General features: G+C 40.0%; 1 protein-coding gene across 2 annotated transcripts in view; it reads right to left on the bottom strand.

Moving 5' to 3' along the window:
* The window catches only part of Shg (DE-cadherin), a 141,921-nt gene extending 127,963 nt beyond the window's left edge, over positions 1 to 13,958 (bottom strand). For both annotated transcript variants that reach the window (XR_013080544.1, XM_076775899.1), the window contains exon 1: positions 13,474 to 13,958. Coding sequence is in view for 1 of the 2 variants with exons in the window: in XM_076775899.1 (XP_076632014.1) it covers positions 13,474 to 13,567 (94 nt within the window). In the remaining variant the exon portion in view is untranslated. The remainder of the gene's footprint in view (positions 1 to 13,473) is intronic.
* Between the last annotated feature and the right edge of the window lie 1,301 nt (positions 13,959 to 15,259).

Raw genomic sequence — 15,259 nt, 5'->3', positions numbered from 1 at the left:
AAATTAATAATAATAATAATAGTCTGTTTAACGGTTACGAAGATCGATATTTTTCGAGGAGTGGAATAGGAGAGCTCCTCAACAACTCCGAGCGCGACATTAAATCGGTCAAATCCCGAGAAACGTTGCAACTGCAAATGCCTGTTCGTTGTTAAACAGCAGCAGTATACCGACTTACGACTCGCTCGCCAATCGACCGCAATTCCTGAGTACTTTTAATTCGAACCAGCCTAACGACTCGATAAACGTTCGAACGATTTTCAAAGGAAGAATCGCTCGTTTACTTGCCTGCTGCCCGCGTTCGTTTAATGATTCGACGAATAAAATTTTCCGTCGGTAAACTATCGAGACCCTCCAGGGAATAAAAGATGTAACTCTCGTCTTCGTTTAAGTAGCACCGTAAAAATCGAAATGAGACGGAATACGCCAACGGACGGAGATATTAAAACGCGTGTTTACTGTATTTTTTTTTTAGAGATCAATTTTACAGTGATATTCGGCCGAAATACGCAAGTCGAACGATGTCGTGCGCAAGGGATGAAACGCAAGTTATTCGAGTACGAAACTGCGAGAACTTGGAAAGGTAATTTTGCCTTCTCTCCGTCGCTCTCTTACTCTCGTCTCCGACAGCAGTCGCGGGTAATTAGAGCTATGAATGCAACGAGACGCGTAAAGCTCGTTTCCAGACAACAAAACTTCACGAGAGTAAGGCACACTTAAACTAGAGAGACAAGAGTCACACCGTGACCGTACGCCTATGAATTTTTATAATGCCGCGAATTAGCTGCTTAAGTGATATCGACGCCGGTTAATCTCATCTCGCCGAAAACCAGACGGATCGAGTTTCGTAACGGTCGGGGCCGTTCCGTTCCGTCTCTCTGCTTATTTACAATTGTTGGCCATTGTTATCGTAACGGAAAATCTCACGTACCGCCGTTAAAAGTATTTCTTCCGAATAGCGGGATTATCTGTGCTCCCGTAAAAACGACAAAAAAAGTTTCGATAATGCAGCGTTTTGCGCGTTTTGCCAAGATAATTGCGCCTCGAAATCGCCATGAATTCCGTAACCGTGGCGTAGCGTTCGAATAAAACCGCCGCTCCGGCGCTCCATAGAGAGCTAAAATGTACTTTGTATTTTATTGCTATCGTTGCTGGTTATCTCGCAGGAGTATCGACTGTCCAGGGAAATGTATTTTCTCGACTGGCTTGTATTAATTAAAATTAATTTCGTCCTGCGTCGTACGCCGACCACGCGCCATTTTACCTCTGACCATGGAACAAAAAAACACAGTTCACCATTATCCGGCGCGGTTGTTCGACCATTTCGTCTTTCAGCGCAAAGATTAACGTTTAAAGCAACATTCGAACATTAACAAATACTCTCGTTGCACAAATTGTTCTTCAAAGATCTTTTTCAAATTGTTTATACAGGATGTTCACCCATCCCTGGGAAAAATTTTAATAGGAGATTCTAGAGGCCAAAATAAGACGAAAATCAAGAATATCATTTGTTGATTGAGGCTTCGTTAACAAGTTATTAACGTTTAAAGTTCCATATACATTGAGAAATTCTTCGGCGAAAAAGAAAATTTCAAATCGTTCTGGAAAAAATATTTTCGGTTGCAGGGGTGAATTACAATAATTTTTGGTTAATAGACATACCCTCAAAATCCTACTCATTTTCGAGAAAAAAATTCGAGAATGTAAACGAATTTTTCGACAAAATTAAAAAGTTCCAAATCATTGTGGAAAAATTATTTTTGGTTGCGGGGGTCAATTACAATAATTTTTGGTTAATGGACATACCCTCGAAATCCTACGCTCTTTCGAGAAAAAAATTCGAGAATGTAAGCAAATTTTTCGACAAAATTAAAAAGTTCCAAATCATTCTGGAAAAAATATTTTCGATTGCAGGGGTCAATTACAATCATTTTTGGTCAATAGACATACCCTCGAAATCCTACTTATCTTTAAGAAAAAAATTCGAGAATGTAAACGAATTTTTCGAGAAAATTAAAAAGTTCCAAATCATTCTGGAAAAATTATTTTCGGTTGCAGGGGTGAATTACAATCATTTTTGGTCAATAGACATACCCTCGAAATCCTACTTATCTTTGAGAAAAAAATTCGAGAATGTAAACAAAATTTTCGACAAAATTAAAAAGTTCCAAATCATTTTGGAAAAATTATTTTTGGTTGCGGGGGTCAATTACAATAATTTTTGGTTAATGGACATACCCTCGTAATCCTACGCTCTTTCGAGAAAAAAATTCGAGAATGTAAGCAAATTTTTCGACAAAATTAAAAAGTTCCAAATCATTCTGGAAAAAATATTTTCGGTTGCAGGGGTCAATTACAATCATTTTTGGTGAATAGACATACCCTCGAAATCCTACTTATCTTCGAGAAAAAAATTCGAGAATGTAAACGAATTTTTCGACAAAATTAAAAAGTTCCAAATCATTCTGGAAAAATTATTTTCGGTTGCAGGGGTCAATTACAATCACTTTTGATCAATAGACATACCCTCGAAATCCTACTTATCTTCGAGAAAAAAATTCGAGAATGTAAACAAAATTTTCGACAAAATTAAAAAGTTCCAAATCATTCTGGAAAAATTATTTTCGGTTGCGGGGGTCAATTACAATAATTTTTGGTTAATAGACATACCCTCGAAATCCTACGCTCTTTCGAGAAAAAAATTCGAGAATGTAAGCAATTTTTCGACGAAATTAAAATATTTCAAATCATTTTGGAAAAATTATTTTTGGTTGCGGGGGTCAATTACAATAATTTTTGGTTAATAGACATACCCTCGAAATCCTACGCTGTTTCGAGAAAAAAATTCGAGAATGTAAGCAAATTTTTCGAGAAAATTAAAAAGTTCGAAATCATTCTGGAAAAAATATTTTCGGTTGCAGGGGTGAATTACAATCATTTTTGGTGAATAGACATACCCTCGAAATCCTACGCTCTTTCGAGAAAAAAATTCGAGAATGTAAGCAATTTTTCGACAAAATTAAAAAGTTCCAAATCATTTTGGAAAAATTATTTTCGGTTGCAGGGGTCAATTATAATCATTTTTGGTCAATAGACATACCCTCGAAATCCTACTTATCTTTGAGAAAAAAATTCGAGAATGTAAACAAAATTTTCGACAAAATTAAAAAGTTCCAAATCATTTTGGAAAAATTATTTTCGGTTGCAGGGGTCAATTATAATCATTTTTGGTGAATACACATACCCCTGAAATCCTACACACTTTCGAGAAAAAAATTCGTTAGATGGACAAGTTTTATTAATAGTTTTGTTAATAACTTTTTAACGAAACGTCAATCAACAAATTGGTATTCTCGATTTTCGTCTTATTTTGGCCTCTACAATCTCCCATTAAAATTTTTCCCAGATGTGGTCGAACACTCTATATACATTTCTGTTTCGAATTTAGTAAATAAGTCCCACATATGGGTAACACGATTTTTGAAAAGAATAATTCTCAAAATTAGACGTTAAAGAAAATAAATCTAATTCAGGCGTACGCTAGTTTTCTATAATCAGGTAGTGAACGCGTTAAACAACGATCGTTACTGTTTTGCGTCGTGTTGTTTCGGGCGGCCATTGGACAAAATTCGAGGCGATTTATCGTTAAACGCGTAACGCGGTCTGAAAATCTGCACACGCGATTCGCATCGGTTGTCTGCGCGTGTCACAGAATCCCGTTCATCATAAACGACTGACAGTCGACGGCGGACGATTTCCAAATGCAAATGTATTTCGCTTGGCGATTGAACGTCAGCATCGTTTTCGAGCGGTCGTTTCTGACAGCCGGGCCGCCGCGCCGGCAGAGTTCTAAACCTCGATGGCTCCAGCAGCACCGCTGGAATACGACCAATTAGAACGATATTCGGAGATAACACAGTACCGACGCGAATTACCGCGGCGCTTTTCTTCTTCGACTTCGCTCCCCATTGTTTTCCTCGCTTTTAATTGCACAAGGAATTAACCGATCAACGAGCAGACGTTCGACGTCAATTTTTCTTGCGCGTTTCGAGGGGAGATATGCTTTGGTTCGTCGTTTGGGGAAACACCTCTTTTTACAACCCGCCTGCGGAGCTACGTCACTTCTGACCCATATATCTTTTTTATGTCACAATTGGGACAAATACAGTTTCATAACGTCGACGGAACTCTTCGTCGATTAATTTAACGATTTGGATTTTATATTAACAATTTCTCTTCTTCGTTTCGAACAACAATTACCAGTTTAACAAAGAATTATCGAGAAACGTGATCTGCAATATCGAGATAAAATTCTGGCGAGTTTGTTCTTGGAACCACTGGCAAAGAATTTTTCTTTTTTCTTTCTATTTTTGCGAAGTTACTAATATACTTCTAAAGCAGACATTTTCGGAAGTGACTCGCCGCAGAAATTAGACGCGTTTTCCGGAAACAATATGGCTCCACGGACTTCGTATTGTTACTTCCTCAAACAAAACTATACACGCCAGTGTGGTAGACAAACGAGCGTTCCACGAGAACGAGAACGCCTAAAATAATAACGAATCTTACGAATTCGACAATATGGAGACTAGCAACGAAGAATATCACGGCTTCGAAGCTATTAAAATCGCATTGTTCTACGCGAAAGATTTTTCTAGCTTAGCGAACATGCACGGTGTTGCTGGAAATAATTACTGGCCCGCGATATCATAGTTTCTACACGTTTAGAGACAATAAAAAAAACAGTACGCGTGCCGGGATGGAGTAGGGAATCGCGTAAAGAGACTCGGGGAGCCGACAGCGAGGCATCAGCTGCTCAAAGTCGATTCCACGAACGCGAGAAGGGGTTACTTTACGGATCAGGAATACTTGATTAGCTCGAGTATAGCTGTAAGCACACTTTATCCATTAGTAAACTGTTTGCATATCGTAACCAATGAAGTTCTCCATTGAGAATGCGATGATGGCCGATTTAAAACTTTCAACACGTTTCCCAAAATTCCAATTTTGCTTAAACGCGTATTATCAGATTTTGTTTTTTGTATTAAGAATTCCAAAAATGAGACAATTCTTATAATTTAACTGTTTCATTCCTATTTTACGGTTCAGACAATTAGAACTAATGAAATCGTGTCAGCGTAACGCGGGACGCAACTTTCTGCGACATCTTGCGCAGCTGCATCTACCCATCTACAAAATTATATTTGTAGAAGCGAGAGAATTCATGTATCTGCCTAACGTGCTCGAACATTTTTATATTTAAAATTAATTTTTATATTTAAAATTATTTGCAAGACCAAAACATTGATTTTGGACAATGTAAACTGCATAATTTAAAACTTGTCGTAGGATTTACGTTCGTAACTTCACTAAAATTTACGAAGCCTATTCAAATTTAATTTCTTTGACATTTACACTTGAGAATTAATTGTTTTAGTTCCATTGTTAACCAGTTAGCTGTGGCGCCCCTTTGTGAGAGCGTGCACCTATACAGGGTGTTTGGCAATCTCTGGGAAAAATTTTAATGAGAGATTCTAGAGGCCAAACTAAGACGACAATCAAGAATATCAATTTCGTGATTGACGCTTCGTTAAAAAGTTATTAAAAAATTAAATTCAAATATTTCAAACCGTTCTGGAAAAATTATTTTCAGTTGCGGGAGTCGATTACAATCATTTTTGGTGAATAGACATACCCCCGAAATCCTACGCATTTTCAAGAAAAAAATTCGAGAAGGTGCCTAAATTTTTCGACAAAAAAGAAAAATTTCAAATCATTCTGAAAAAATTATTTTCAGTTGCGGAAGTCGATTACAATAATTTTTGGTGAATAGACATACCCCCGAAATCTTGCGCATTTTCGAGAAAAAAATTAAAAACGGACGGAACTTTAAACGTTAATAACTTTTTAACGAAGCCTCCATCAACAAATTGGTATTCTTGATTTTCGTCTTATTTTGGCCTCTACAATCTCTAATTAAAATTTTTCCTATTTTTCCCATTTTGTCGCGAAAATCGAACGGTGACGAGTATACTCGTCAATCCCCCGAGTAAGTGTCGCTGTTAAAATATTCTAAAGATCTTGAAATTGCTGAATAAGTTTCATTTTTCACAAAAATTACAATTTAAATAGCCAATGGTCACTAGTTTTTACGCATGGCGAGTATACTCGTCATGACACAAAATCCTGCCACTTCTCCATGACGAGTATACTCGTTAATCACAGCTAACTGGTTAAAAGTTAGCCAAGTATTAAACAAGAAGCGTCTCTTTTGATGCATTATGATATTACTCGTTAAATAAAAAAAGAAAACATTTCTAACGATATTTCTGAACCATTTTCTGCTCGAAACTTGGATGTTTATTGCGCGTAGCGAGTTTCTACCAAAAATGGTGGAAGTCTATTTGCGGAACGAGGAATACCAAGAATAAAATCTCAGTCATTCTCGGGAGTTCCAGGCGAAGCGACAAGAACGTATTGCACGTTGCAGAGAATGAATCACTCCTGAAATCCTTCTCCCTCCTCTGACCTGACTTGGCGCGGCCTGTCCCGGCCCGGATCCAAGTGCTGGAACAGGAACTTTTGTCATCGACACGGCTGCGTGACTTTTTAAGACTTCGTACTGCGTCAAGGGGAGCCCACGATACCAAGAAAAAGTTGTATTTTCAATAATTAATCTTACCGTAATACCGTACTTCTACAATTAATTATCAGTTTATTTGTCGTTAGTAGAGAACTCGGTAAAAATTCGATGAGAATCGCTGCATTTCCTTACGAGAAACTGGCTCGTAGAACGTAGCGATTTCGCGTACGTACGAACGCAGCTGAAGTCGCGAGATTAAATAGTCGGAATAGCAGAGGGACGCCAAAGAAAAATGGAAGCACATTAAGAAGAATAAATATATCGTACGGGTCGAAAGCTTCGACGTAAGCTCTTTTGGAATCCGGCTTAGTTTCCTGGCACGTTTTTTTAACTACTACGAAGAGATTAAACCTTCCCGTCTTACTTTTCCTCTATCGAACAAACAAACTCGATCTCGAGCTTACGAGCGGCCCGACGACGACTTCGATAGAATTTTACGTTCAATTCAGTTGGGAATGACGATAAGGTGAGGCAATATCGTCGGAAAAACGCGCGCCTTTTCGGTTTTATCGCGAATACGATATCGATACGAGCTTATCAGGAAGAGATTACGACGACCGGCGAGCGATTAGGTTCGATTCTTTGAAACGCACCAGCGACGGTGAGGGGAAAAAAGTGTGCGTAGCGCGAGCACCGGGGCCTGGCGGTCGCTCGAGGCGAGCCTGCTGTCTTCCCATGGGTCTATGGCCCGTGTTCTACGCCAGTGTCTCTCAAGACTCTCGTGAAGAAATCTTTGTCGATTTTGTAAGAAAAAGAATGTTATTCCGGTCAGAAAAGCGATCGGGCGTTTTAAATAAAATCAAGACGAGGTGGACTTTTTGAAACTGTATTATCTGCTCACGGCAAGAGCCAATACAATTCTGTCGTCGTGAGGGCACCCTTGACAGTAGGGCCCTGCTTTTTCCAAGTGTCCTGGCCGATTCTCCTTTGAGAGGGGCAGACGCGCCAAAGAGAAGCACATTCTACGTTTCTAACAATTTTTTTTTCTTCAAATCGACGAAAGATTTATTCTTGGTCGAGTCGCCGCGATAACTAAAACTCGTTGGAAACTTTAGGCGTGATTTCGTGGTCGAAGATCGAAGAAGGCTGGTTCAAAGGTTTCCGCGAAGGGTCGTTAGTTCGGGCCCGTAAACTGAAAGACACTGCTTCTATACAGGCTGCACCTACAACAAACGGCCGGCGACCCCGACCGCTCTTTGTCCTCTCGACTTCTCTACACTCGCTCCCTTTCACTTCTTCCTTCTAACCGTCATTCCGCGTCTTCTCCTTCGTCTTTCTTTTTACCCCCACCCCCCCTCTGCGTCCTTATTGTTCCCTGCGCCGAGACGCGACCGGTCTTTTCTTCGCCGATCACGTTGCTTCCCCTAATTTATTTCCTCGCAACTTCCCCATCTACCGATCTTCCCGCCCAAAAATCTATTCTGCGCGGCCCGGACAGGAACGTTCGATTCTCGTGAAAATATCGATTCGGAATCGAAGCGACCAGTTTCGATTCCCTGGAAGACAGACATCTACAAAAATTAAGACGCAACATGGGAAAATTTTAATGGGAGATTCTAGAGGCGAAAATAAGACGAAAATCAAGAATATCAATTTGTTGATGGAGGCTTCGTTAAAAAGTTATTAACAATTAAATTCAAACATTTCAAATCGTTCTGGAAAAATTATTTTCGGTTGCAGGGGTCAATTACAAGCATTTTTAGTGAACAGACATATATTCGAAATCCTACTCAGTTTCGAGAAAAAAATTCGAATAGGTGATGAAATTTTTCGGTGAAATTAAAATATTTCAAATCGTTCTGAAAAAAATATTGTTAGCTGTGGGGATCAATTACAATCATTTTTGGTGAATAGACATACCCTCGAAATCCTGCGCATTTTCGAGAAAAAAATTCAGTACTGGCGGAACTTTAAACGGTAATAACTTTTTAACGAAGACTCCATCGACAAATTGGTATTCTTGATTTTCGTCTTATTTTGGCCTCTAGAATCCTCTGTTAAAATTTTTCCCAGACTCATTGACTCATCAATATTTAGGCTAAGCCCTTGGACATAAAAAGCTGAAGTTTTGCACAGAGGTTTCTTTTATGATTTATACAAGGAATAAGAAAGGATATTCCGAAATTCAACCCCTAAGGGGTTGGAAAGGGGTTGCAATGTTTAGTCTTAATGCTCATTGATGCACTTATTTTGCTTTAAAGTTGCTTTATTTCACCTAAGCGTGTCGTTTTAATTGTTTTCTGTATATTGAGGCCCATTAGAAACAATATCAATTTCCGAGGGAACTAAACGGTTTCCTGTGCGAGCGAAGCCACGGGCAAAAGCTAATAAATAGATAAAATAATAAACCAGAATTCAATTATTCAGACGCAACATGGAAAAATAAATAAATAATTAAAATAATCAATCAGAATTTAATTATTCAGACGCAACATGGGAAAATAAATAAATAAATAACATAATCAACCAAAAATTAAGTGACAGATTGATCACCGTATGGAATCTACTAGAAAACCCGTTCGAAATCGAGCATCCCTAGTCTAAAAAACGATCGATCACGCGCACCCCGTAACCTTCTTTCAGAAAGAGAGAAACAATCCGCGGAAACGTAATCCGAATGCCGGAAGTTGCGATCGAGCTCCGCGTGCTCTCGGTCCCTGCCTATTTACATCGCTAACTCTCTCTTTATCCCTTTCCTTTCTTCCCTCTCATTCTGTAACCGGATTTCTCGAGAAAACCCGCCAACTTTCCGAAGATAAACCACACTTTTTTTACTCGTACAACGACGAGTCGCAGCCAAAATCTTACACCACGTATAAAAATCCGTTTCCGTGTTTACCGCCGGAGCGAATAATTTCGAATTTATCGAACGCAACGCGAACGAACACGATCATTTAAATAACAAAAAAAAAAAAAAAATATTTTCGATACGTTTACAATATACACACATCAAATTTGTTTTACCCGTAACCGTTAAACTTTTTAACCCGGTGAAACGTATTTTTATTTGCGGTTTACGGTTTTTTTTTACGGTTGTTTAGTCCTGCGCATCAATTTGTTTAATCCTTGCTCGCACCGAATCGAATTTACCCTTCGCTCGTATTTCAGAGGACGGTATTCTAGTTTCGCGTACAAATTATTGAGAAAATGCTTCGTAAAATGTCTCGGCGCAAGGTAAGAGGTCCGTCGACCATGTTGAAAATTATAGACGCGTCTTACGCTTGGCCAAATTCTCGATAAACAACAACGAAACCGTTTAATTTTATCACAAAAGACCGGACGGACTTGCAAAGGATTGATATCCGAGGATGGACTTTTTGTTACGTAATCTCGACCCAGTTGAGGGACGCTTCTTTGAAAACAAAATGAAGAGGCTACTACCAGGTCCTCCGAAAAGAACCGTTTTTACGCAAACTTCCTCGAGGGGAACAGAGCTCGGTAATTGCATGGATGATATTCGGCAGAGTATATATCCGTAGTCGAACTCCACCCGGCATACGTATCATCGAGCATTTCATGGAACTTTTCGGTTCGAAATGAACGATATCGGCTAGTTATTCGAAACCAGAATAATGGACTTCGCACAGAATCATCGTATACAGGGTGTTCGACCACTCCTGGGAAAAATTTTAATGGGGAATTCTAGAGGCCAAAACAAGACGAAAATCAAGAATACCAACTTGTTGATGGAGGCTTCGTCAAAAAGTTATTAACAATTAAATTCAAAAATTTCAAATCGTTCTGGAAAAAATATTTTCTGTTGCAGGGGTCAATTACAATCACTTTTGGTGAATAGACATACCTTCGAAATCCTACCCACTTTCTAGAAAAAAATTCGAGAAGGTGTGAAATTTTTCGGTGAAATTAAAAAATTTCAAATCGTTCTGGAAAAAATATTTTCAGTTGCAGGGGTCAATTACAATCACTTTTGGTGAATAGACATACCCCCGAAATCCTACCCACTTTCTAGAAAAAAATTCGAGAAGGTGTGAAATTTTTCGGTGAAATTAAAAAATTTCAAATCGTTCTGGAAAAAATATTTTCTGTTGCAGGGGTCAATTACAATCACTTTTGGTGAATAGACATACCCCCGAAATCCTATCCACTTTCTAGAAAAAAATTCGAGAAGGTGTGAAATTTTTCGGTGAAATTCAAAAATTTCAAATCGTTCTGGAAAAAATATTTTCAGTTGCAGGGGTCAATTACAATCACTTTTGGTGAATAGACATACCTTCGAAATCCTACGCACTATCGAGAGAAAAATTCCTTACAGAAAATCTAATTAGGTGACTAAATTTTTCGACGGGGAAAAAAAATTTCAAATCGTTCTGGAAAAATTATTTTCGGTTGCGGGAGTCAATTACAATCACTTTTGGTGAATAGACATACCCCCGAAATCCTATCCACTTTCTAGAAAAAAATTCGAGAAGGTGTGAAATTTTTCGGTGAAATTAAAAAATTTCAAATCGTTCTGGAAAAAATATTTTCAGTTGCGGGGGTCAATTACAATCACTTTTGGTGAATAAACATACCCCCGAAATCCTACGCACTATCGAGAAAAAAATTCCTTACAGAAAATCTAATTAGGTGACTAAATTTTTCGACGGGAAAAAAAAATTTCCAATCGTTTTGGAAAAATTATTTTCAGCTGCGAGGGTCAGTTACAATTATTTTTTATGAATAGACATACCCCCGAAATCTTGCGCATTTTCGAGTAAAAAAATTCAGTATGGTCGGAACTTTAAATGTTAATAACTTTTTATCAGAGCCTCCATCAACAAATGGGTATTCTTGATTTTCGCTTTATTTTGATCTCTAGAATCCTCCATTAAAATTTTTCCCAGGGTTGACCGAACACCCTGTATATCGAATGGAATCTGCATCGGAGTCAAAGAATATACGACCGGCGCAATTCGAACTACAATTAATCGTTCGCGATGATTACGACCGACGAAGAAACAAAAACCAATATTTTCTATTTCTCGACAATTAAACGCGTCAAATTGTTCCGTTTATATTTAGGTCCTGTACCTGTTCCTAGTGTAAATAATTATTGGCCAAACGGTTAAGATAAAATCCATACTAGTAAACGCTAAAATAAATCGGAAGCGCCGTCGGTGGTTAAAAATACAACGTGATCGAAACCTGAAAAAAAGCTTCCTCTCGATGGTTGGTTTGATCCTCGCAAAGAGGGCAACGTTGCTCGACAAAATTCTTGAATCGGCCTTTGCCGCCTGACATTTTGCATAATCCAGATCGGCTTGTTTACGTCCGTTCACGGTCCAACGTCTTTGAGAATCTCGAGCGGCGAGGATAAAACAACGAGAGAAAAAGAAAGGGGAAGCCATACTGCATCGCGCGCACGACGCCGCCACCGTTGCTGTTGCTGCAGCTAAAGCTGCATTCTTTCGTGGGAAGGAAAAGAGCAGGAACGACCGAGCTGGCTAAGGTGGGGGAGATAGAGACCAAGGGGGGTAGGGAGAGGGAGCGAGAGAAAAATCCGAGGAATGTACCAAGAGAGCACTTTGAAATCGGCTGGCAGTGGTTTAAGATTACGCCGAGTAAGGTTCTTCGAAGGCCTCTCGGATCTCCTCAAGCCGAATCCTTATGAGGCCAACTCGACAAAATGGAACGCGACCCTGATTGGCTCGATGGAGCCACGTCCAAACGAATCTCGCGTCGATTAACGTTAATAAAACTAACTTACGTCTGTCTCGATCGGCTTCTTGTACCGGTAACGAGGACACAATAATCGCGAACGTGCTTACGGGACCCTTCTACACGAGTGCCTTCCCAGAAACGTGGAAAAAAGTAACCATCTATTATATCAGAGTAATCTCTCTTTTGTATTCTAACCTACAACTGCTTCTAAAAGGAGTAAAAAAATTCCTGTCCCGCAACAACGTGCTTTATCTCTCGAGTGCGATACGTTCGTCTTTAAAGGTAAAAACACAACTTTGAAGGTAACTCGTGGAACGCGATGGTAAATAACGCGTTGTCGTAAATAAGAATTGAAATCGAATCCTACGTAGAACGCGTGTTTCTAGCGAGCCTTTGGTCAACGTGTTCTTTGCAACCCATCGGACGATCGTCGTTCCCATGAATTTCCAATTTTACGACAACGATGTCTTTACGAAGGAGAAAAGATCCCGCGATGCTAAAAAACGTAAAGCCAGCGCGCAAACATACGAGTTGATTTTATATTCGGAAATTCCCACGAGCAAAGAGGCACACCTTTCTACAAAAGTAGCTTACAGTCTATCGCACCGAGAGTAACCGTCCCCGGTTTTCTCAGGGTACACATTTCGTATCGCTCGACCCGATACCTTGCTATCCGATATCTTTCGCCAAGAAAAATAGAGCCGGGCTACTGGTTTTGGATTACGAAAGTGGAAAGAAGACGTGGTTCGCGCGTCCAACGCGAACCGACAGCCATCGACTTATTGCATTCCAAAGCGAATAGCATCGACTGCAACTTGTACCATCGGACAGGTGGTTGAATATCGTAACGCGTTTCAAGTCGAAAATTTCATTCCAAAGCAAAACGCGTACAAGGGATATAATATTCTAAGGCGTAGAGCTCTCTCGGTACTTATGAACGAGGCCTTAGGCCCCACTTCGCCCCACCATTATTGTACGGTTGGCCTCGTCGACGCACTCACAAACGACGGCGCATGCGCAGCGGGACAAAACGTTATAAACACATGCACCATTCTTGGGCGCACACAGACGCCCGAGTACGTGCAAACAAACTCACGGATACGACGGGATGAAACACGCGCTTTCAAGACATCGTATGTTAACCTAAAAAATGGATATTCCAAACTCACCGAGAGTTCCGTACAGCAGTAGACACGATAATAAAAGACGCCGGGGCCTCGCCCAGGCCCGTACGATGCATTCGCCAGCTTGCTCTCGCGACATGTTTCTTCCCTTCTTTCTCTGGTTTTCGCCTTTTCGGCTGGATGACCGGCCGTAGCGAGCACGCTCTCGGTCCTCTTTCCGTCGTTTTCCTCGTGTCCACCGATGCAAACCGTTTTCCCCGTAGCGATCACCCTAGTTTCAACAGTCACTAAAGTACATCACCGACGCACATGGTTCCCTCACGATCCCTCCCTCCTCGGACTTTTCTTCATCCAAGGAAAAACAAAACACACGACACACTTTGCCCACCTAGAGAACTACGAAGACGTCGTCTGGACGCTAAACCGAGCACAACACGCGTGAACGCTGTCCCGAAGACCGACGCCGTACAAACGCGCCTACCCGACTGAACGACGAGGACGCGCGATTTGTTCGCGGTACCCTGGCTTGCTCGTTGCCTGCTGCCTGCTGCCCGCCTGTCTTGCTTGCTTACCCGTCCGCCCCGAATACTCCTCCTCTCTCGCTCCCTCTCATTCCCTTCCCCTCACCGATCCCTTCTACGCGGCGACCTACCGCCAATGTCCTCTCCGCCCCGCCGACCCCGCGCTACCAATCCCGTCGCCAGCATACAAACAGACCTCTCTCCCCACCGCTAACTACTTGTTGATCTTCCCTCAGGAACGGCAGTTGCTCTACCGAACCACGCGCTTACCTTTTCCCTTCCTTTTACTTCCAATTTTTATTCGGTAAACCCAAATTTTCTACGTTGCTTGGATCTTTTTCCAAACTATTTTTCTTTCGATTTCCTTCGTTAGTTATACGCGAAAGTATTCCAACTTTTGCAATTATAACGTTCGACTAATTAAATTAAAGCTTTTGATATAATATGATACGTATAGGATGTGTCCTAAGACCATATGAGTAAAATTAGAAAATAATTTAATATTTTATTGTAACACGTATCAGAAGTGGCTCACGAAACTATTTCAACTTTGACGATTAAGGATTTCCGAATACCGTAGAATGTAAACAAACATTATTTGGTTTGCTGGTAGTTGGTCCAAAGTAAACAGACTACAAATGAATCGCAAGAAATCCGAAACAAGCAAAGTAAGGGAATTGGTATCAGGGGAATAACCCCTATTATCCTTTTGACCGTGTTTCGTTATTTATAGATTTCATAAAATAACGATCAGCGAAACAATAGATGAATATAAATAAAACATTGTTTATCCCCTTCCATCGATTAAAACGTCTTCGGAATTTCTCATTTTAAACTTTCGTTATAAAGTGCCCCGGTTTTCCGAACAATATTGCGTTTAGTTTTCACTTTATGTATTAAAACAATTTTAATGAGGCAGGTAAAAGATAACCGCAATTAATATATACTAGCTGTTACTTCGCTTGCTTGCATCCGCCGTGAAATCCTTTCTGCGAACAGAATATCCCGTTTTGTTCGTCTACCCAAAAATTTGTATATCAAACCAATGTGTAAATTTACTTTCTATCAAATTATGTTACGAATGCCTTTACTGCAAAAGCAAGTATACGTTCGGCCACACCAGGGAAAATTTTTAATGGGGGATTCTAGAGGCCAAAATAAGACGGAAATCAAGAATATCAATTTGTTGATGAAGGCTTCGTTAAAAAGTTATTAACGTTTCAAGTTCCGCCCGTAATGAATTTTTTTCTAGAAAGTGGGTAGGATTTCGAGGGTATGTCTAATGACCGAATATGAATGTAATTGACCCC

The sequence above is a fragment of the Colletes latitarsis genome, chromosome 10 (genome assembly GCF_051014445.1).
Source record: "Colletes latitarsis isolate SP2378_abdomen chromosome 10, iyColLati1, whole genome shotgun sequence".
In the NCBI taxonomy this organism is placed as follows: domain Eukaryota; kingdom Metazoa; phylum Arthropoda; class Insecta; order Hymenoptera; family Colletidae; genus Colletes; species Colletes latitarsis.
This window is presented reverse-complemented; position numbering and strand designations above follow the sequence as displayed.